The sequence below is a fragment of the Mesocricetus auratus genome, unplaced genomic scaffold (genome assembly GCF_017639785.1).
Source record: "Mesocricetus auratus isolate SY011 unplaced genomic scaffold, BCM_Maur_2.0 Super-Scaffold_100029, whole genome shotgun sequence".
Taxonomy (NCBI): domain Eukaryota; kingdom Metazoa; phylum Chordata; class Mammalia; order Rodentia; family Cricetidae; genus Mesocricetus; species Mesocricetus auratus.
In genome coordinates this window covers 6070144-6095288 of record NW_024429210.1, presented here as the reverse complement: position 1 = coordinate 6095288, position 25145 = coordinate 6070144, and the positions used below count along the sequence as shown (strand labels likewise).

General features: G+C 35.1%; 1 protein-coding gene across 2 annotated transcripts in view; it reads right to left on the bottom strand.

Moving 5' to 3' along the window:
- The window catches only part of Ascc3 (activating signal cointegrator 1 complex subunit 3), a 252501-nt gene that overhangs the window by 171356 nt on the left and 56000 nt on the right, over positions 1-25145 (bottom strand). For both annotated transcript variants that reach the window (XM_040733169.1, XM_040733170.1), the window contains exons 6-11: positions 20550-20757; positions 19230-19371; positions 18511-18636; positions 11834-12034; positions 11194-11334; positions 3651-3815 (exon numbers count right to left, since the gene is read on the bottom strand). In XM_040733169.1, the coding sequence (XP_040589103.1) occupies positions 3651-3815; positions 11194-11334; positions 11834-12034; positions 18511-18636; positions 19230-19371; positions 20550-20757 (983 nt within the window). The remainder of the gene's footprint in view (positions 1-3650; positions 3816-11193; positions 11335-11833; positions 12035-18510; positions 18637-19229; positions 19372-20549; positions 20758-25145) is intronic.

Genomic DNA, 25145 nt, shown 5'->3' with positions numbered 1-25145 from the left:
CACCAAAAGGGGGGTGTACAGAAAGACTGTAGAAGCCAGAGAAACAGGGAGCTTTCTGTGATAATTGTGTCTCCTAGAACTGTCAGAAACAACATCCATGATGTCTCACTAACACAATTGCCTAAAAAAGACCTGACCAAGGGTCAAGGACACCAATATACATGATAAAGTGAAACAGGGCTGAGGTGATCTGTTCATTGTATAAATGAAGCTTGTCTCAGGGTCAGGGAATGGAGCTTGCCACTAGCTAATCATAGAGGTCTGGAGGTCTATACAGAAAGACAGTGAGATAGCAGGGCAGAAACAGGATATAAGTAAGGAGAAACAGGAACTTGATTTCTTGTCTGCTAAGATACTAAGGAGGTAAGGTGTGGCTACGGCTTGCTCCTTCTCTCTGATCTCCCCCAGCATTCTCCATTTTAAAATTATAAACTGTTTAGCCTATGCATCAGGCTTCTTATTGGCTAGCTCTCTCTTAATTATTAGTCCATTTCTATTAATCTGTGTCTCTCCACATGGTCTAGGCTTACCGGTGATGTCCGAGCCTCTTGCTTTCTCGACAGCTACATGGATGGCATCTCTCTCAAGACTCCCCTCTTTGCATTCTTCCCAGAATTCTCCTAGTATGGAAGCCCTGCCTATACTTCCTGCCTGTCCATGGACTGAAACAATTATATTCATCAAGCAATAAGAGAACAATATTCACAGCATACAGAAGGACATCCCTCATTGGGAGGAAGCTCATAAGCTTCAATCTTTGACAAAAGACCATGGGCAACTAAGGAAGACTGAGAGTAGAGAATTAAGTCTTCCCCAGGAAAGAGCATGGTTGATTATTCAATAATAAAAGGTCATCCATGAAAACATATATATAAAACATTATATGTAGCAGGCTGCATTTATACATTCAGAAATACACACACTAATACAAACAACAATAGCCATTAAAGAAAAAGAGGCCATTAATTTGAAAGAGATCAAGTGTTCAGAAACATATGGTAGTGTCAGCAGGGAGGAAACAGAAGGGAAAAATGATGTAATTATACTATCAAAAACGGTTCATAATCAGTATTGTACTGCTGTGTAGAGATACCACGACTCTTAAAAAACAAAACAAAACAAAACAAAAATGAAAACGTTTAGTTGGGGCTTACTTATAGTTTCAGAGATTTACTCTATTGTCATAAGGGTACAGAGCATGGAGGCATGCAGGCAGACATGTTGCTAGAGTAGCTAAGAGTTCTACATTCAGATCCACAGGCAACAGCAAGAAAGAGAAACTGGGTCTGGCTTGATTTTTGAAACCTCAAAGACCAACACTATGATGTTTTGCTCATAAGGCCATACTTATTCCTGCGTTTCTTAGGGTGTCTACTGCTGTTAAGAGACACCATGACCATCGCAACTCTTATGAAGAAAATCATTTAACTGGAGCATACAGTTTCAGAGATTTAGTCTATTATCATCATGGGATACATGGTGGCATGCAGGCTGACTTGGTGATGGAAAAGGAGCTGAGAATTCTACATCTTGATCTTGAGGCAGCAGGATGTGAACTGAGACACACATTCTCCAACCAGGCCACACCTCCTATGGGTTTATGGCGGCCATTTTCTTTTAAACCACTACACTAAGCATTCATATATATGACTTATTCAAACCACCACATATATCTTCTTTGAAACATTTTAAAATAAAGAGTATTTAATCTGTCTAAAAATTTATGGCCCATCAGGAAAAAACTGAGTATTTTAAAACTTGCTTTAAAAACAACTTTAAAAATTTTCCATTTTTATATTAAAATTTTAAGTGGCTCTCCATTGAGATATTTCAGATATGAGCTTATCATAAAACTACTGATATTGAATTCTATGTTTGGGTGGAGGAGAATTTTAAGGAAAAAAATAATTGACTTAGGAATGAAGTGGAGTGTAATGGCATATACAATAAAGGGAAAACATGAAAGCTTTGGCATTGTTATATAGAGACAGTTATGGCTATTAAGCCAAATAAGTGAGTCCAGATATGGCCTGAAATCATCAAGGAAATGGATTTATATCTCTCTCTCTCACACACACACACACACACCAGATAAGCATGCCTAATCTGAAAATTTGAAACCCAAATTGCTCTAAAATGTGAATTTTTAAAGTTACAACAAGATGTCATACATGAAAGACTCCCTATTTTGACAGGTTGAAGTCAAAATTCTGATACACTTAACAGTTAAAATTGACTTCAGGCTATGTATTTCAGATATACATAGATAAAAATTATTTCACATATAGACTTAAAACTCCCTTTTCTAGGATACCTCATTATGCATATATAGACATGTCAATATGAAGAAAATTTGAGAGGGAGAGGAAGAGTATGTATTCTCCAGGTATAATTGGTTATCCAATTCCATATGGTCAATTCTAAAAACAGCAGGTTGTGTTTTATTTCTATATGTAACAATGACAAAGGGGAAAAAAGAGCAATGAATTTTAGATGGAATGGGGGGAGCACAGGAGCTAGAGAGACTAGAGGGATGGGGTAAATCACATAAATACAGTACTTACCTATGAAGTTCCACAAGAAAAAGGTTTGAAAAATTTTGAAATCTGAAACACTTCTGATCTCAAATATTTTTGATAAGAGATACTGAACAAGTGTGTGTGTGTGTGTGTGGTGTGTGTGTGTGTGTGTGTGTGTGTGTGTGTGTGTGTTACACAGACATAAGTGCTGTTTTCCAAGGGTAAGAATTTAGGATGTAAAAATAAATAAATAAATAAATAGAAAAATGTCAGAGTCTTAGAGAATATAAACATTTCACGGATGAAAGTAAGAGATCATGGAGAAATCCTGAAGGGGGGGGGGAAGGCAAATAAGCAGATTTAAAAAAAAAGAAAAGAAAGTAGAATTAGAAAATGGGGAGGGGGCCAGTGGTAATGGAGAAGGAGCTGATAACTGAGTAATGCAGCCATAATATGTTCAAAGCATTTTATGTATATATATATATGTAACACTGTAATGAAACTGACTATTTAATACAGTTAGTGCACACTAATAAAGTTCACGTGGAAAGTCAAGACAGGGTACATCAGGGAGCCACAAGTAAAAAGTTAGAATCTAAAAGATGGTTTGATAAGTAGTATCAAACATTAATAGTAACATCAGAAGTTTAAAACGTATGTTTAAGAACTTTTAGTAACTGGTGAACCTGTAAAAACATTTTATTTATGTTTATGTTCAAGCAATAACCATCCCTTTGTGGTGGGAAAATAAAAGGGATGGGACCAGTATAGATTAGTATGTCTAGAAGTTAAATACAAAATAAAACTTTATGAAGTATTTGAAGGAAATTTTTAGTGACGTTAAAAGCAACTTTTATGCTGAAGAAAAAAGTGCTCCTTGAACAGGACCAATTTACAGAGTGAAAGAATGGTATCTAAGGGAAAGGCAAGGGGCTTGAGAGAAAAAGATGTAATGACAACCATGAATGATACTGATGGTGGCAGAAGAGGCTGGGTGTCTCTGAGGGAAAGGGAATAAGTTCAAACATTTCCCTGTAATGAAAAGTGTTGAGATGTAAGTAGGAGGAAACTGCAGTGGGAAAGAGAGAGAAAGAGACCAGTGAAGCTTCTGAGTTTACAAATGCCTCTTACCTGCCGTAAGGTCCTTGCAACTATGCTTTCTAGCACTGGGCCCCGGTCTTCATGCAGCAAATGAACTTCATCAAGAATCAGGAGCTTTACAATTTGAGAAAGAGCAACATCCCCAACACTCTTTCTTGTTACTACATCCCATTTTTCTGGTGTGGTCACAAGCATCTAAAAGATAAGAAATAACAAACTAAAATAGAGAAAAAGCCAGGCAGATTAATTATCAACTACATCAATCAAAAAATACTTTTGGATACTTTCGTATAGCTCAAGTAAAAAGTATTTAAAACATGATACGATATCATCTTGTTCACTAAGGACAAAAGTCAATTCAAAAGTATATTTCTCCAAAGTATTATTTTAGACTATTATTTAAAACTGAGTGTAGTTTGCTGGCAAATTACAGGTGAATCATAAAAATATCTTATAATGTACTCGATGCTGTTAAAGTGGCATATGTCAAAAATAATGTTTATTTGAAGAGACCAAGAAGGGCAGAAATTTTAGGAGGAAATTAAATTTAAGATAAGGCTTTAATAGGTTTTACTATAGCATGCCATCAGCGTAAGGGCTCTTCAAATATGGAATATGCTACTATCAATACAAAGTCCAAAAAATGTATTTACTACAGATACAATACGTTATGCATTAAAAGTTTATAAATCATTTGTAAGATGTAGTTGACCCACACAACAGTGGGAATCAGGGACTCAAAGCAGGACATAGGTAAGATTATTTATATAAGCTTATTTATATAGAAGTAGACCACCTGCCATTATACAATAAATTGTTTGGTTCCTTTAAAAGTATATTGGGACAGAAAAAAAATAATATCTTCCATTGTACTGATGTCATATTAGGAAATATACCTGCACTTATAAATAATTCAAAGAATAAATAAACTATCATATCAAAGCCAATGTCTCTCTTCCCAATAGCTAACATCATAGAAACTGATGACAGTAAGTCATTCAACTGTGCTTTCCTTTGCAAGTTAACTGTTTTCACAATCTCAATGTGCTTTCATATCAGCTCTGATGTCACTGTTAAGTAATGGATGACAATATTACTTTAAACTGCAAATGAAGAAAATGATTTTAACAAATGCACAATAGAAACTCATCAACATGACATTATATACCATTACAGATGGCACTGCTATCATTTTTAAATGAACTGTGGCAACTGAAAATTTTTAGTGTTCTTTTAAAAAATATCAAGTAGCTGACAGAAATGAAACAGAGTAAGCAATGCAAATTTAAAGAAACCAGTGCTACAAATTCTATAACTAAAGCAGCAATTCTCCCAAACTAAAGCCACAGCACATCAAAATATAAAGAAGCTATTGTACTAAATGAGAGCTACAAATTATACTTTTAAAATATAATCAACCCTGAATCTGGCATGTATTTCACCATGAATTTAGACAACTCTACAAGCATTTTCATTCTTTTTAAAGATTTATTCTATTTTATACATATGCATATTTGTCTGTTTGTATGTATGTGCACCACATTCATGCTTGGACCCTATCAAAGCCAGAAGAGGATGGTAAAATTCTTTGTAGTTTATGAATGGTTTTCAGCTACTGTGTAGGTACTGGGAACCAAACCTAAGTCCTCTGCAAAAGCAGGAAGTGCACTTAACCTCTGAGCCTACTTTCCAGCTCCCTACATGCCTCGTCCTGATACATTCTTATAGCTCTTTTAGAAAAAATAATGTGATATGATACCAGCCACCCTGCAAAATCAAAATTTCGATATAAGAACACTATGCTATCATACCTGAAAAAGCCTGTTAGTATCCTGTTTCTATACTTTATTTCAATTCATTAATAAGTGGCTTCATTTATATCACTATTTTTCCACTTAGTTCCCTGAACTAAAATGACTAGAAAACTAAGTGTCACATTTGCTTAATTAACTAGAACTCCATCTGCTCTTGTCTTAGGCAATGAGTTAACTGTCAATACATTTATTGTCAACTTAATTTTTTTATCAGTACATTTACTTCACCCCTCCGTAGTATAAACTGTATTTTGAAATTGTTCCAATGTTATCATGTCCACTGAGAAAAGTACATTTTGAGATGCTACCATTAGGCTAAAAAATTAGTGTATTCCATTATAAAAACACTAATCAATTTGACACCAAAACTAAATGACCAAAATTACCTTAAACTTATATATAGTAAAATTACAACATTTAGTTTTATATGAATGCTTTAGGACTAACTCAAACTACTCTAAGTTTAAAGCACAATACAGCAAAGAGGGCATGCTTCACCAAATGAAGAATGTCTGTCAGGATACAAGTATTCAGAAATTTGTACCACATAGAATTCTTTGAATTTTTACCTAAGAACTGAGAGACCACAAAGCTTCCTGACAAATAACAGCTGGGAGAAGAATGATTCAGAGTATGTATTTTATATTCCCCATATATTAAGAGATGGAACTAATTTAATGTTCCTTGAGGAATAAGCAATGCAAAATTCAAGAGACAGGGTTGTTCTATATCAGCCAGCGATTGCAGGGAGATGGTCTGCCTCAATGTTATACTGCAAAGCTATGATCAGGCATAAAAAAATTATATTGTTCCTGAACACATTTTATAATATATTAAGAGTCTCCAGATAGTTACTAAAGAAATAATCAACAAAAAGTGATTTATGTCATTGAGTGGCCTAATTAAAAAAATATTCAGAAGGATAAACAGAAATCAAAACAGTGTTTGGAGAAAGACCAAGAGATAAACGGCAACAGGTCATCACCAGAACAGGGCTTTTCTATACTATACCAGAAATGTGTCTGTCTCATTCATAAGAGCTCACTGAGTTAGACATTTGCAATGAGTGCTTTTGTCTACGTAACCAGTAAGAAACTTTTTAAAATTTCAGAAAAGAAAAACCAGGATCTAGAAGATGACTCAATCCAGCAGTGCAGTGTCTGGCTACAACTGAAAGCAGGGGGATGTGGGAGACAAAGGCAAACATATGATAACAGCAGGAAAATACTATTTAAATTATCCAGTACAATAGCTAAATCAGGGATATATCTTTTTTAGAGGCTTTCTTTTAGGTGTCCTTCCATGCCCAAATTGAGGATTTAACAACAACAACAAAAACACAACAGTGAAAAACAGTAGTTAAAAAGGACATAATTCTTGCTTAGAGTGGGAAAACCCTAATCTGGTAGCCTAATAGGAAATAAACAAAAATGCCAATGCTCATGACGAGCAACCCTTAGCAGTAGGGATGATCTCTAATAGAATGACTGCTTAGCACATATGTGGGCTTAGGTTTCATCCCAGAGCCCATCCCAGAAAGGTAAAGTTCAAAATCTTGTTTACTGAGAAACCATTCATTCAAATAGTATGGCTGCAATTTAAAGATATTGTCTATATTATTGCTCACATTTTCCCAGATTAGGGGGTTTCACATTTCAAGCATCTCAGCTACTAGTAGACACATGTATTGTCTCCACAATTTTCTATAACCCCTATGACATTATGTCAAGTTCCATTTTATCATCTCAAACTTTCCCACTACAAAAAGCACTTATCTCACCTAAAATCAATAGGTCAGCTTCAGGGCCATACCATTCAAACAACTGTATTTGTTCCCAAAATGTTTAGTGCTCCTTCGAGTTTTTGAAAAGATTTTTAAAAATTACAATTCTATTTATTCGCAAATCTGTGGTTCTTTCTTGGCGGTTATTGGCCATTTGCAAGGAAAGGGGAGCTGAAGCGGAGAACAGGGTGGATGTGATGGAGATAGCACTCTTGGAAATGACTTTGGGAAGTCTAGGGACAAACTCTAATTTGAATTAAATGGCACACTCCTACCATAAGACTGCATATATGACAGTAGGGTCCTGTATCAAGCCTCCTAGGATTCTAAGTTACCATATGTGCAGCAGGGGGGAATCTTCTAGCAGGAAACTGTGCTAAGGGTCCAGACTTAGCGACAGCTTTCAGATAAGGTCAGTGCTCTGGGCCTAGAAACACGCTCCACATGAGAGCAGTTAGAGAGCAGAAGTCTTGCTAGGGAGGGAGTCCCTCATGTTGGCATGCTTTGGTGAGAGCTGCCAGGCCATGATAGACCTCTTACATCAAGGCCTCCCAACACAAATCAAATTGTTATATTCCCATCAATAAAGATTTAAGTATGTCCCAACAATGTTTATAAAACTAACATGAAATCTTGTTATCAAATTGGTGGGGGAGAGGAGAACATGAAAGATCAGGAAGATTGCATCAGGGGATGAATTGAGGAGAGTAAGAAAAGAGATATCTTAATAGAGGGTGCCATTATAGGTTCAAAAAGAAATCTGGCACTGCGGAAATGTCCAGGGATCCCCAACGATGACCCCAACTAAGAATCTAAGCAATAGTGGAGAGGCTATCTAAAATGTCCTTCCCCTATAATGAGATTGATGACTACCTTAAACACCATCATAGAGCCTTCGTTCAGTAGCTGATGGAAGCAGAAGCAGAGATTCACAGCTAAGCACTGAGCTGAACTCCTGGAATCCAGTTGTAGAGAGGGAAAAGTGATGAACAAAGGTGTCAAGATCATGCTGGGGAAACCCACAGAAACAGCTGACTTGACCAAGTGGGAGCTCACTGAGAAACCAGCATAGGAGCAAACCAGGTTCCTCAGGTGGGTGTCAGCTAAGTGGCCTGGGAAGTCTATAGGGACTCTGGAAGTGCAGGAATGGACTTCGGGACCACATTCCTCATGGAGAGATAGTCTCTCAACCTACACACATGCGGGAGGACCTAGGCCCTGCCCCAAATGACTTGACAGACTTTGATGATCCCCCATGGAAGACCTCACCCTCCCTGGAGAGTGGATGGGAATTGGGATGAAGGTCGGTTTGGGGCATGGGAGGATGGGATGGAGAGGGAACTGGGATTCTTATGTAAAATAAGATTGTTTCTAATTTAAATAAAAGTTATTAAAAATAGTAATTTTGTTATCAAGCACAAGATTATTCTGCTCATCTAGCAGCAAATGAACACATTATATTTCTTATATTTGATTATAACTAAAAGTATAAAATTGAGTTTCTCTCTCTCAAAAACACATATTTTCAATGGTAATACTATTTTCCCTAAGTCATAAATGACAACCAAATTTACAAATGCAATATGCCATTCTAAAAATTAACAATACTATTACTGAATATAAATATACTATAGTATAATACAGAAGAAACTTAGGAAGCAACAAAATATGAATATATTTTCTTCATTTTTATAAATAAGAAAAATGACTGCATTACTAAAGTGTCACAAATATTAAACAGGAATGACCAAGTCTTAGAGAGAATGTAGAGCCACTAGAACACTCACAAGAGAGTGCTGCAATGAGCCCCACAGCTACTGTGAAGAGCTCCTGCAGATAAATGAACATTAAATAATAGTCAAACATTCTTGATCCCATTTTAATTTATGTAAGCTTAAACTACCAATGAATCAATGTTAGCAAAGAATTCAAATAGAGCAAAAGAATAAAATAACAGAAAAATATGAAGTTAAAACCCTCTCAAATCAGTTTTACAGCTCATCTTTTAAAATATAGTTATTATATAAAATCATATAATAATCAATGGATGTATTTTATAAAAGAGAAATCAGCAAGAACCATATGAAACACATTTGAAAATAAGACAAGAAATAACCAGAGTAACTGTTTAGGTGGACTCCATATATACCCCAAAACGTTGGGAAGTCTGGGATCTCCAGCTCAAGGCCCCATTGCAAACCACACCTCAGCATGCTCAAGCATCCTCTCCCCTGGAGCTATGCTCTGCAAACCCCACCCTCAGCGCACCACACCTACAGGCTATGTAAGACCTGGTAGCGATATTTGCCAGGTGATTCCTCTCTTGCTTTGCTCTGTTCATTAAACCTGGGTTTATTAAAGTTGGTGTGATTGGCTTATTACTTCAGCGGCAGTGGATTTCCAATAACTGGGGCCTTAAAACTTATCAGTAACTTCAAAAAAGAAAGATTGGAGATCGATACATAATGATTTCAGGGCATTATATAGTTATTAATAATCTACAGAGAGTGGTATTGACGTAAGATAAACATTAAAAAAATCAATGGAACAGAATGGAATCCCGAAACAGGGTCACAGGTACAAAATGAATTCATTTTCAATAGAAGTGCTCTAACAATACCACAGGAGAAAAGCCAGCCTTTTCCGCAAAGGTCTGTGATAGCTAAACTTAGGTGTCAACCACACTAGATTGAGAGATAGCTAGAGAAAGTTATCTTCAGAACTTTATGTGACCCTCCTTGATGGGGGAAAAGAGAAAAAAGTGATCAAGGTAATCTCTTAATCTAAAGGCACTAATCTCATCATGAGTATCTTACCTTTCTGAACGAACCTAAACCTAGTGAACTCCCAAAAGGCACAATTCCAAATAGAATTACACTGTAGCCTGGGGCTTTAAACTATGAATTGGGAGGTGGAGCCTGTATAAATTGTTCGCCTATAAGTGCAACCTTATTTAGAAAATAGGACTTTAATTAAGGTGAGATTGAGAGAAAATTATCCTGGTAAGCTGGTAAGAGGAAAAACAAAAACAAAAACAAAAACAAAAAAACCAAAAAACCTGAAAGGGACAAAAGAAGGAAAAGAACATATAAAGGGCATAAGCCATGGGAAGATATTGAAGTAGAGACTGCAGTGAAGTCTGTTTTAGCCTGAAAGCAATGAGAACCCAAGAGACACAGAACACACATTCTTTTATCGCTCCAAAAGAAATTAACTCTTACACAGCACCTTTTCTAGGGAATAAATTCTATTCTTTTACTAAACCCACAATTTTGTGGTAGTTTTGTATAGCAAATCTGAGTAACTTACTTTCCAATAAATATTTAATTCAACGTCCATACACTGTCAAACATTGTCTCCTTTAATTTCTTGTAATCTCTTGAAATGTCCCATTAATATCTGATCATCGCTATTTTATTTTTAAAAACACTATAAATATTATCTTGCTTATATACTGCAACTGTCAATATTAACCTGGTTATAGTCCCAAATGTATTTTTCCTACTAGGTCATAATGCACAATCTTTACAAGTAGAAACTAAATGTTGAATATCTTTGTTATTCATTTTATCTAATATGGGTCTACTGCATACAGTACATTATCTAATAAAAACTCTTTTGAAAAAATAAAATGTCTACAATTTCTTCTTATATGTTAAGTTATTCCTAACAAATAGACCAAAAGTCTAGTGTGATTACTTCCTCTTCAAACTCAATTACAATCTTACCCAGATTCTCATTCCCTAATGTTGTGAAAAGTGTCAAAAGACATAAACTCTATGCTTGGAAATAATATTCAAGGAATCACACAAAAAGATAAAGCAACATTTAAAATTGTCTTTAGTGTATATGTGATCATAAATAAGTCTGTCATATTATATTACTATTATGTGCTAGTAGTTTCTTAAAATTACATTGTATAAGTTTCATAACCTTAAAAATAAACATCACAAAAAGACGCGGGTGAAAAACATACCTGAGTTCGTAAAATTTCACTTTTTGACAACTGCATATCTCCAGTCAATTCTTTCACAACAATGCCCAGAGGCTCTAGACGTTTGCTGAAGTAATTTGTCATTTCAGCTGCCAAGGCTTTCATTGGGGCAACATACACAATCTGTACCAAAGAAACACTAGCATGATGAATGAGCAAAAATTACAACACCATTTATTTCACAGTAGCCCAGGCAAATCACAATTTATTTTGAAATATGATTCTAGATACTTCCTTGGAAAAATGCTGATAATGATATATGGAAAGTACTTATCTTTGGTAGATTAAGCACTTGGTTATTTAAATAAGTAAAATATTGTCCTTTCAATAAAAGGAAAACAGAATCTGTTTACACTACTTCACTTACTTAGAAAGTAGGCTCTGTGTCAAAGCTAAAAATATTTTCATGCCTTACCCCAAGGGTAGTGGGATTTTCAAAGCAGAAATTGGACTGTCTTTAGAGTAAAAAAGTCAGTCATGCAACATTCTGTATATGACTTCTACTATAATAAATATCTTTAAGAATTCACAGTTTTTTGGGGTTTTTTTTTGTAGAACTAGAGGCTTATTTTAACTCCTATAACTTAAAAAGAAAACTATTTTCTAATTTGTAATTGCCTACCTTAAACTCATTCTTTTTAATAACACCTTGTTGAAAGTGTTGGCGGATTTCATGTAAAACTGTAAGCATTGCAATGTTGGTCTTCCCAGCTCCAGTAGGGGCACAAATCAGCATGTTCTCATTGGTGTTGTAGGCAGTCTCAAATACTATGGACTGGATTCGATTGAGTCTCTTCATTCCTTTAAAAGCCAACTGTCCAATCTACAATAAGGGAGGGACATGACTCATTGTAAATGAAATATAAATGACTCAGAAAATACTGAATATAAGCACTAAATCTCTATGGTTAATAACATAGACCTTTTTTTGCCAGGGGGCTATGAGAGGGAATGGGCAGTTGTGAGTCAGCTCCACCATGTAACCTCACAGCCTCTGCCTCAGAAGTGCTGGGATGTAAAGCACACATGACATCTACCTCAAGAGACTTTGTTTAGTTTCTCAGTGCATCCTGTATTGAAAAGTGCACAGTAGAGAGAGTACCATACCTACAGCCCAGTTCTAATTTGGAAATTACAACATTTTATATAAGAAAACATGATTCTAAACTTAAATATACTAAATATTTGATTAAATAATTTCCAAAAGCACAAAATCAAGTAAAATTTGTATATATAAAATAAAGTCACATATTTCAAAGTTCAAATTATTTCCAAGTTGTATCATGATAGCCTAGTTTAAACTGAAGGTGCTGTATACATGGGACCCTAGCACTGCAGAGGGTGAAGCAGAGGAGTCAAGGCCAGTGAGTGTATAATGAAACCCTTCCTCAGAAAAGTTTAGACAACAAAACGAAACAAGGAGCCACCTAGCGAGAGAAATCAACAAGAAATTCTATTTCATTATTTGGAAAGGTTTTCAATAATTAATATTATATGAACAAAAGCAAACATAAATTATTTGAAAGACAGATCAGACTTCATATAGTTTAGTTTATACTGCAACAGGTAAAATTATAACGACTTTAATACTATTTTAAGGTTAAAACCTTAAAAAGAATTCTATGATACACTATCATTACAATTATTTAGTTAAAAACCAAAAAGTAAAGATTTTTAAAGTGACAGAGGACACATAGCTGGTGTGCTAGTAACTCCAGTGAATAAACAGGACAGAGCTGGATGACAAGACTCAGAAAAAGTGAGAGATGGCAGATTTAATACCAAAGTCAAAGAGGAAACTGTACAGAGAAGCAGTTCAGAGTCAGTCTAGAAATGTGGCTTGGTTCATGGTATTCCCTTCTCCCAGAGACGGGAAACACCAATAGCAAAGGACAGGAACCACACAGAAACTCAGAAAATCTGTATCAGACTGTCAATAACAATTTAAGGATCAAAAATGGGACTGGAGGGAAGGCTCAGCAATAAAGAACACAAACTGCTCTTGCAGAGTAGCTGAGATCAGCTCTCATGTTTGGCAGTTGACTGGTATCACCTGTAACTCCACCTCAGGGGATCCGAACCCTCCAGTCTCTTCCAGCTCCGGATCACTCACTCACCTCTGTCTCCTCTCCTCTCTTCTCCTCCACCTCCCTCCTCACCCTCTCTCTCAATGAAAAATAATAGAAATAAATCTTAAAAACATGAGAAAAATGAGGGAGAAGGGTGCTCCTGCATGCCTCCTCTGTCAACAGTTCCACTGCAACAGATTTCTGTATATCCTCCTCTCTCCCCCATTTTTCTGATCTTTAACTTTTAAGATTTATTTACATTAGTTTTTAATTATGTGGGAATGCAAATTCCCAAATATTCTTTTGTTTGGTATGAGAAGGGAGTTAAGACAGGCTGTTCTAGAACTCACCATGTAACCATAAACCATTGTCCTTCTGCTTCAACCTCCAGAGTGCTAGAACTATATTTGAGACACTAGGCACAGCTTCAAATTCATGTCCAGGAACAGTATACTAGATCACAAATCCAATTATATCACAGTCTGCATTAAAACTTTTCATGTTGCAGTGACTGTCCATTGAGTAAAAGAGTTGCCTCACAAGCACAGTAACTAGACTTAAATCTTCCAGAACCTACGCTAAAAAAGAGTTGCAAGTAGTATCATACACTTCCAATGTGAGTACTTAGAGGCAAAGACAGTTACATCCATGGGGCTTAATGATCTGTCTACTTGGTGAGCACCAGGCTGATAAAAGGACCTGACTCAAAAAAGGAAAAAGAAAAAGGTAAAGAAAAAGGAAAGGAAAAAGGAGAAAAGAAATGAAATAGTGGATAATGCCTGAGAAATGGCAACTAAAGATGCTCTTGCCTCCACATGCACACATAGGCATACACACTCACACATGGATATACATCATCCCAGCCAAAGAAAGGAAAATATATCTTTAAAGTTTCTCTCAATGTTTTAACTATGGAATGTCTACAGTGTGTATGACCCTTCCAATGCCTGGAAACACATTCTTTCAAGACGAAAGTTGTCATTTTCTCCACATTTCTTCATGCCTTTGCACTGCCCAAAAACCTTTGGAAGCTCTGATTACCTCTAGTTCCCTCAGTAATCACTGCATTTATTTCTTTACAATCTACCATATTTTGAAAAATTTAAGAAAGCCCATCTTCTTCAGCAGTCAGACATTCAACAAACCTTCATCATATATATGTATGTATACATGTATGTATGTATGTATGTAGATATATATTATCATTACTTTCTCTAAGCATAGATATTAAAACAACTATTCATATGTGTATCTGGCCCACTGGATTGAATCTAGGGATTCTATTTTATTACTCTTTATATTATTGAGCAGTATATTATGTTCTTGAATTTTATGTTGGCTACCAGAAAAAGAGTTGTAATTAAGTGAAGGGGGAAGTCTTAAAAAGACATGGACTGCATATTTAACATCCATCAAAAACAGTAAACTGAATCTATAACATGAAGTATTCTGGAAATAAAATGTTACACAATCTTCAGTAAGAAACATATGTTTTAGGGCTGGGGTAATGGCTCAGTAGTTAAGTGCAGCACTAGCTGCCCTCCCAGAGGACCTAGATTCAATCCCAAGCACCGTCATGGAGCTAACAACCATCTATAACTCAGTTCCAAGGGATTCATCCCCATCTCTCCCTGTCTTCATGGGCACAGCACGCGTGGTAAATAAGCATACATCTATATATACATGTAAAATAAAGATAAGTATATCTGTAAAAAAACTTACATTTTTGTTCTTGAAGGTTACAGAATAAACTACAGCACAAGAAACATTTGCCTATGGTCCAGTTACCCTGGAGGTTTATTTTATTTGCCCAGCCTGAACACAGGGGAGGTACTTGGTTTTACTGAAGCTTGATATGTCACGCTTTGCGGATGCCCACTGGAGGCCTGCCCCTTTCTGATCGAATACAGAGGAGGGGGTGCATTGGGGATTGGGAGAGGAGGAAAGGAGAGGGAGTGGGGGGCTTAGGTCAGGATGTAAAAGAAAAAGTATTTAAAAATTACATAAGAAAAAATGATGAGGTAAACATTACAAACAGGATGAAAACCACAGTGTAAGTGCTGGAAGAGGAGGAAACCTGTGGGAACATGGCAAAAAAAAAAATTTTAAATACAAAGTGATTGATGATGATTTGCAAGTTAAGAAAGGAAATCAGTAGATATCAGAGGGAAATGTATTGATTGCAGAAGAATACATAGAAATTATGCCATAATGAAAATATATAATAGGCTTAAAATACTCAGCTTTTTAAAATTAAAAAAAAAAACCTACCCACAAACAGAGCAACTCTCTAAAAGGATATGATGTGAGCCAGGGAACTGATGACTAACATGAATCATTATTCTCTTCCACTCATAAAATCATGAAGTTGTCCCCGAATCATTTGTATTTATATATTAATTTCTATTTTATTTTTTAACTAAAAGCATCAAGTTTTTCTGGGAATTGAAAATTTTATCAAGAAAAAGATCTATTTACTGACAGATCTCTGTGTCTGTAAGTATTTAATGGCTAATTGAATTCCAAGGTAAATCATCATTCGAATATAGAAAAATGCTTTCCTTCCCTAACTACGGATTACCGGAAGGGAAAGTATTATACTCTAAATAAAGCATCAAATAATGTGATAAAGTTGCTCAGGGACAGTGCTAACTTTGAACTAGTATAAAGCTTGTGGAATCCATAGCAGAGTCCTAAGTAGACAGGGCTAATGTCCATCTAAGAAGAGGTACTAGACTATCTTTCCATGCATACGCAGAAAAGAGGCTCAAAGGGGACATAAAAAACATGCTAGAGATTAGAAATCAGAAAGTTTTCTCATCAGAAAGAACTTTCCAGCACCACCTACATCTTCAGCTTACATAATCAGGACTCCAAGAAAAAAATCTCTGCTCAAGTCAGTTTATGGATTTTTCATGACAGCCTAAGTACACAAATAGGTTTTAGAATATCAATAAACTGTAGAGAAAATAGGAATCTTTCAATAGGGGACTAGGTAACTGAACAATGATTTTCCACATCATCTGTGATAGGCAGAACAATGACCACAAAAGGGATCCACATGGCAACAAAAAAATTCTGTGACTACAATAGCTTCTCACAAAGGCTATGGATAGAATTGACCCATATATCCATCAACATATAATAACCATAATATTATGGCAGAAAACAAAGAACTCTGGTTCCTTCATCATTATAGACAATAAGTGGTACTTTTATATAAAAATATTAAGGATGTAATGTGTAAAAAAACTTAATTTCAGAGATAGCTGCCTATAATTTGGTAAGGATTGGAATTTAATAGTATAACTTTAATTCTGTAGGCTCTCAGTACTGACTATCTTTCAGAATTACAGAGTTTCAAACACTATCTTCATAATCTATACGGGTTTCACTTTAATGACTGAGAATTAATTAGAAGCCAAGGCCCTGGGATACAAAAACGTCATAGGGGCAATCCTAACATATGATACAATTTGTAAGAAGAACTCTGTTCTACTATAAAGCTTTACTGAATAAAACAACCTGAATTTGCAATTATAAGAAACCAATTTAAACAATAAAAGGCAAAAAATATAAAAGTAAAAAATGAATATATGGTAATTAAAGAAATGATAATGCAGAAATAACATTGGCACAGAAAGAGTATTCAAGTATGTATAGGTGTGTGTGTGTGTGTTTGTGTACAATATAATCCCATTTAAAAAGATACAATCATGTGTATATTAAAAAAATTTGGGGTTCTCTGTGGGTATATTCTGTTCCTTTATACTGTTCTTCTGATTTCCCTGTATTTGATGCTTTTTGAATTTCTATATACTTCTTATATATTAAAAACTAGCAGTTTTTTGAAACAGGGTTTCTCTGTGTAGCTTTACAGGTTGTCCTGGAACTAGCTCAGTAGCCCAGGTTGGCCTCGAACTCACAGAGATCCACCTGCCTCTGCCTCCTGAGTGCTGGGATTAAAGGCGTGTGCCACCGACGCCCGGCCTGTCTAGATAATCATGAGTCCTAGGATTAAAGGTGTGTACCACCACCTCCTATCTTCTAGCTTCTGGATTAAAGCTGTGTGTGACTGGTTTCTATGGATTGTGGCTAACTTTTTTTTCTGAATCCTCAGTCAAGCTTTAATAAGCCATAAACAATATATAACTGCATACACATCTTTAATATTTTTATGTCTATATGACTGCTTACAATAAGTATGTGCATCAAATGCATGCTTTGTACCCACAAAGGTCAAAAGGGCACTAGATCCTCTAGAACTGGAATTACATGCAGTTGTGAACAGCCATGTGGGTGCTGTAAACGGAACATATGACCTTCTGCAAGAGCAGCAAGTGCTCTCTTAAACAAAAGCTATCTTCTCTCAAACCCCAAACAACTATATCCTGACAATGGAAATGATTAAATAATATGTACATGTTAAGCAATACTTTACTTTGAAATAGAGCAAATGCTGATACAAATAATGTATTCAGAAACCTTCTAGAGACATTTAAACTTACTCAAAACTCAAGTTATATAATAAGTTATAAAGCTTGTATTATATAATAATTTATAATTCTAAAAGAACTTAGAATTTCCAGCAAGAAAACTGCTTTGTTATATGATGATCATGATATATCAATATATTAAATAAGCTCATAAAGTTAATTTAAAACATTAGCTGAAGGACTAAGAATATGGCTAAGACAGTAAGTGCTTGCTAAAAAAGCATGAGTTTGCATACCCAGTACCTACATTTAAAATAAAATGGTACAGCAGCACAAGTCTGTTGTCTAGCTTGGGTAGGTGGGGAAAGCTGGACCCTAGGAACTCACTTTACAGCTATACTTGTTGAACTGATAGACTAGCCTCAGCGAAATCTCAGAAAATAAAGTAGACAGTAATAGGAAAATACACATAGCATCCATCTCTGGTTTCAACAGTCACATGCAAACACGCAAGCACTTGAACTTGTACCCAAATGCTCATATACACACACACATGAACATACACCCAAAAGGTTACCTGAAGTAACCAAAACAAACATAAGACAAACAAATGTAATGCAAAAGCATATATGACAGTGTTTCATGTATGGAGAAGGCTGTACCCACTTTCACCATTTATACACCAATAATCTAGTTCTTAAACAACCAGTTATCTATATAGTCTTAACTAGATTGGTCAATTATAAAATCCACTCTCAAAAGCTGCTTTCTACTCCACAAAATGCTCATCTTACCTCATCTAAGTCTTGGATATAAACTGGCTTTTCCTCTAAGCCAACTGGCATTGGTTCACTATAAGGAATGCGTACTTCTTCATACAGCTTGGTATTCTCTCTCTGAATTCCTTCTGGTAAAATCATCTAAAAGAATCAAAAATAAAATTCTAGTAATAAAAGGTAAAAACAACTACTCTGGTAAGATTTTAAATTAAATTAGAGACAATGACAAAATGTTTCTGGTTTTATGACACAGTATTAACAAATAAATCCAGCGAACATAAAGGAAAAAGATCTAAATAAACTAAATAGGAGAAAAAAAAACAACACAAACCACACCCACAAAAAAAATCAGGAGTCAGGTATCTCAGGATACACACAGTACAGTATGCTGTTTTACACACCAGCTACACAATTTTCTTGAGGACAAATGTACTCCAATAAACAGGAAAATATGTAATATAGAGTAAGCTTAGTCAGTCAATGACATAATGGATATAACTCATAAATACAAACTAAAACAATGAAAATATAAATGCGTTCTGAATATGAAATATACTTCAAGAGCTTAAGGTATACTGCAATATTCCATACTTCCTACTATTTTAAAATGTAATTTAGCATACTGTATCCACTGGCAATATAACAACCAGTAATATATTCAAAGACATAAGGAAAAATCTATGTGAACTTTTCCTCAGAAAATACCTGTTTCCAAAGGTATTACAATGACATACCTTGGCACCAGCAATAAATGCTGATGTTTCTCGAGCTTCAATCTGGGAATCATAAACATGGGGATAACGGATTTTTTCAGCCTCCATGTCTCTCTGCCTGCCCAGAATTGGAGCATTTCTAGCATTCAGAAGTGCCTGCTCTCTATAAATAAAAAGTAAATAAATAAAAGGCTAGATTTGACATTATTCTTTTAAAAATAAAGTCATATACTAAAATGAGGTCATTAGGATTTTTATTTCAGGTACTCCCATTAAAAACAGAGAACGTCAACTAAAAATGGAAGATATTAGCAACCCAGAATTTTTGTAGAAATAAAGAGGTTTTAAGTATCCAGTTGCTACTTTCAAACAGTTAGTAAGGATGACTTGCTACTTTATATCTGTAATTTTGCTACTGTTCTGAATAATAATTTTAATATTTTTGGAGTGGAGAGCCACAGGTTCAGAACTGCTGATTTAAATGAATAAATACAGCAATCATTTTCATTTTAAAACTTTTCAATTAACATGAAAGTAAAGTATCATTATATTGAAAAGGGAAACGTAAAACTCTCTACGCAGCCTTCATGTAACTTAAGTGAAAAGTTGCACATAGGGCAACTTATACTAACCCACCTCTGTAAGTGTAATGTGTCACTCACATGAATACAACCAACACTTACTATAGCTAAAGAGTGATTGTTTTATGTTACAGGATTAATACAAACCCAGAGACAGATAATTGAGGTTCAAGCTTCCAGTTGAAGATCAGAAAAGCAAAGAAGCCAGTCACTAGCTCTTACCTCTACCTCAAGCTGAAATGGGTGTCCTCAGCGTGGCTGGAGATTAAATCTCTGAGACTGCATAGATTAAATCTCTGAGACTGCATAGCAAATACCCTGCTCCTGTCTTATACACCTCTCTAGAGTTGGGCTTAAAGGCATAGGATCCCGAGTGCTTGGGTCTCCTTTGTGTGACTGTCTCTCTTTTAGACTGAGTCACTCTAATGTAACCCTAGGAGTTCTTGAATTCACAGAGCTCCATCTGCCTTTATCTCCTGTGTGCTGGGACTGAAGGTGTGTGCCACCAATGCCTGGCTTCAATAGCTAACTAGTGTGGCTGATGGAATTAAAGGTATTACAAATGCCTAGTTCTATAACTGTGGCTAGCTTTCCATTTTGATCACTAGTGGTTTTAATAAGTCATAAATAATATATCACCGGTTTTATTTTGTCAAAGAAATTCATGTTGTAAGAGAATCAGCAAATTAGTAAAAAACTAAAAAAAATTACAGGTAAAATCACACCACTTGCATGTTTTAAGCATTTTGACTTTTACTACCTGTGTATCCTGAGTTCCTTAGGATCAAAGGATAAAAGTCCTTCCCCTGACACTTCCCCATCTTCTCCAGCCTTTTTCTCTCGTCTGGCAATTCGTTTTTCTTCACGGCGATATAGTTTCATTAACTGCTTTTCTTGTTCAGATTGAATAGTGACTTGACATCCATAATTAGGCTTAGCATTCTCTCCTAAAATTTTTTTACAACTATCTGTGAAGTGATTAAAAAATATAATAAATTATAAATCTCAGACATGACTTGACATTTATGAAAACCATTTTGCCACTACAAAAACATAACAATCCAGTTCTCTAACAACTCACTTTTTATACCTGGTTCATTCTATTACATATTTAAGGGTAGTCTTAAAAACATGCTATCTACATAGTATTTCATAGTAACATAAAAAATGTCAGCAAAAGTTTCTTCTTAAAGATTCAATACTGTAATGATACTGGGATCATATAATTTTAATATAACATTAATTATAAAAATTAAGTTTCATGACTTTATAATAACTTGTTCATATGATTTCAAACATTTAATTTATTTTAGTTTCATTTACCCATTTGTGTGATAAAATAACAATCTGTTATATATTAAATACTGCTTTCCTCTAAGTAATTAGACTTGCTATTTACTAGATTATTATACACTTACTACTTTTCATAGTTTAGGATATATCCACAAACAACTATCAAAGCCATAGCACTGTTCAACTTCTTATAGAAAGGCAGGAGAAACAGATTAATCAAAATTCATTCTTTATAAAGTATGAGTTAGGTTTGTGGATGTTTTGCCAACAGGATTGCCTTTTGTGTTTAATTACACTCTTTCTGAGTACCTCCAGTCCTAAAGGAGCTAAAAGAACTTTCACCAAAAGGAGTGAAGTCAGTAGGCACTTAAAGTATTAAGGACTCAGCACAATGAGGCTAGAAGACATACCAAATGAGACTTGGTCTACACTCTGACCACAGCACAGGCACAAGTCATCTAACCAAACAACAGAAGTCAAAGCAGAATAGGGAAGGTATTATATAAGGTACCAAGAAAATAAAATGTGGTTCAAATTCATTTAGTCAAATCTTGAAACTTGTTAGGCACTGCATTCTTTCATGTCTTAGAGTAAGCCATTGCATTCTCAATCACAGGAAATAAACATGTTTCAAAAAGCATAAAATAAGGAAGAATTTGATCTACATAAGCTGAAATTTTATGGCTCTAACCAAAATATTCTATTTGTCTTTATATACCTTACTTTCTACGTAATATAATTTATAATTAACTTTCAATGTCAAAAATCCATATAGTTGAAAGCTTTCACATGTACTGAGAACTAAAAGAAAAGTGACATTGTCTACAAAATAAACAAATCAGCAAGACAGATGTGAAGAAGGAGGTTTAAAGAATGTGACTGGTAAAATACTTGAAAGTGTGAAGCCATACTTGAGATAACATAACAAATGTTTTGTACCAGTGTAATTTTTATGTAACAAGATACTTGTCATCAGATGAAAACTATAATTGCAAGAAAATGTATGTAACTCACTGAAAAATTTATAAATTCTCACTCATCATTTACTATAAACCTAAACACAGTAAATAATAATGGTTTCTTTAAGTCAGTTTTAAATGCTTAAATGTATGACTTTTTTTTTGTTTTGCTATCTGTAAATACTAACTAGCAGATAAATACTAATAGCAATTATAACATATAATGTTACTCAAGAATAAAATAGAAGTTTATATTTTTAGAGAATCATATTATGCTAGAAATGAATCTTCTATAATCTTCACAAAAGTTGCTGGTGGTCACGTCAGAGGAGCGGCAGGTGGCAAATGAACTTCATGAGTTTGGCACTGATGGGTAAACCTTGCATACGCAAGGCTCCGTGGGCTTTGGCTCCAGAATGCCTCTTGTTACTGCTGTGCCTTTACATGTTAGCCTGTGCTAATTTCCTCTGGCATCTGGCATGGTGCGAATGACCGTGGGGGCATCCCCACTGCCTTTTATGGAAATATCTACATTATACTGGGTATTTTTTCCTCTGAATTATTATAAAGGTGATTTCCTCTTAAGCTGTTTAATTTGAAGCAATGATTTTATACAATAACAGTGTTAGTCTAAATGATTAAGGGTTTCTAACAAATATAGCAAGGGATTATGATAGAAGTTAGTTTGGTGAGATAATTAATGCAGGTAAGGTAGTAAATAGTGTTGCTCCTACCCCTCGTAGAATAGGTGCTGCAGAGGATAAAAATAAGAACAAGAAAGTGTCACACAGCTAGGACTTACAAGTTTCACTTGAGGAGCCATATAGATAATAATTTAGGTCAATGATTAAGGAAAACAACTGTGTCCCAGAGGCACATTTACTCTTAATGTTGGGAGACGGGTTTCAGTGTCATCATAGCTAAAACAAAGATTTAAGTAATGACTTAAGGTTAGGTTAAGATGTTTGTGATAATGGCTTTGAGGCAGAAAATCTTGGAAATGATTTAAAGTTTAAAAAGGCACACGTTTAATAGCTGAGTCAGGGTCTTATTGAGGTCAGGAAACAAAAACAATGGCAGCCTGGCTATAGCTGGCTGACATGCCTTTCTTGCTAGGATGGCTTGGTGATCAAAGGTAATTTCTTATAACCATTTCTGCCCTCAGCTTCCTGATATGATTTAATAAAAAAATGTTGATGAGTTGGTAGGCATCTTGAGGACTTAAAGTAGAAATGACTGTTTCTCATATATAAAAGATTAGCTATATGACTTTTTATAAAATAACTTTTGATATGAATAATTAAAATGATGGGTCTTTTCTTTATAACAGCAAAATTTAACCTGCCAGTTAAAGAACTGACTGAGAACAATATCTTGTTTGCTTACACTTTGTTAATCTATAACAAGTTGCTTAGACATGAATAAATATGGGTTCTTGGGGATAATTTATTTTTCTTCTGTAATATGTAAATGTTTAATCATGTAAAGGAAATGGACAACATGATGTTCTTTACTTGTTCATTGTAATCATAAATTTAAAAAATAGAATGTAACCAGACTGTAATTTTTACACTGCTTGAAGATTTTGCTGGGGTATATAAAGTATAACGGGAAAAAATGATGTTAGAAGGAAGTCACCATAAAGAGAAAGAAGGGAATCATCAGGATAGAGAGAAGAATAGAGTACAGCAAGCAAGAGAGAGAATAATAAAATTAAGAATTAAACTTTGGCCCTCAGAAAAGTCTTATGCATCTGTCTGTTTGCCTGCTCTGTATTTCCTCTTCAGTTTCTCTGCTGAAGGCTTGCTATTCATTAGCTCACTAGGAGAGATTCTGAATTGCTGGAAAGGTGTGTGTGTGTGTGTGTGTGTGTGTGTGTGTGTGTGTGTGTGTGTGTGTGTGTGTGTGTGTGTGTGTGTGTGTGTGTGTGTGTGGCCCCAGAGAATTAAGTTTTAGTCCCTTCAGATAAAAAGTCAACTGAATGACTAGTGAACTGGCTCCGTAGTTGCACTTCAATTCCTGAGATGATGTAGGCCGTTCCTTCCAACAGCAGAGTCACATGACAAATATACTAACTTAATCTACATTTTAGACATCTTTCTTAATTTTTTAATATTCACATGTTCATTATATTCTTTTCCCTCCCCATCAGCTCTCAGATAAACAGCTTATAACTTATAATCAACTTCATACTCTTTATCTCTCATTAAACAAAAAAAAAACCAAGCCTTAAAGAAATAAACTCACAGCTATCCTTATGGTAGAGGCCTGTCACTTCTCAGGAACCTTACATATGCTGGTTAGATTGAAGACAGATTAGGGTACATGTTTATTGTTTATCATGATTAAAATGAAAAACAAAAACCCTCAAATCCATCTTGAAACTAGGCATACTAAATGAAAAGAAGCCATTCTATTTTTATGATGGCTTTAGAAAACAAACAAAAGAACAAGTGGATATGGTTAGTAACTTTCTCACTAAGATACTTTAGGAATGAAAAAGTGTGATTTTGTTCCTAGGAGAGACTTGCGAAGCAATATTAAAGCATACCAAAACACAGAAATGAGTGCTAACAGTAGTAAAATGATTAGAATAAATGATCTTGTCCTCAAAATATTTCCATAACCTTCAAGAACCTTTTAAAACTACATTTATTTGTGTGTAGGGGTGTGTGCTTGTGTGTCTATGTGTGTGCCTCTGCAAACATATATAATATAGTCAGAAGACAACCTGTAGAAGTCAGTTCTCTCCATGTGTGCATGTATCTGTGTGTGCACACAAATGTGCGCACCTGTGCAAACATGCACATGATGGTCTGAGACAACCTGTAGAAGTCAGTTCTCTCCGTGTGTGTGTGTGTGTGTGTGTGTGTGTGTGTGTGTGTGTGCGTGCGTGCCTCTGCAAACATACATAATATAGTCAGAGACAACCTGTAAAAGTCAGTTCTCTCCCTTTACCACATGACCCAGATATTCAATTCAGATTGTCAAGTTGGAGGGAAACATATTATTGCAAAGACATCTACTGGCCCAACCAATTAAAATTTTAAAAAAAATTAATCGCTCATGAAATATGAAACAGGAATCTACTAAAAACAACAACA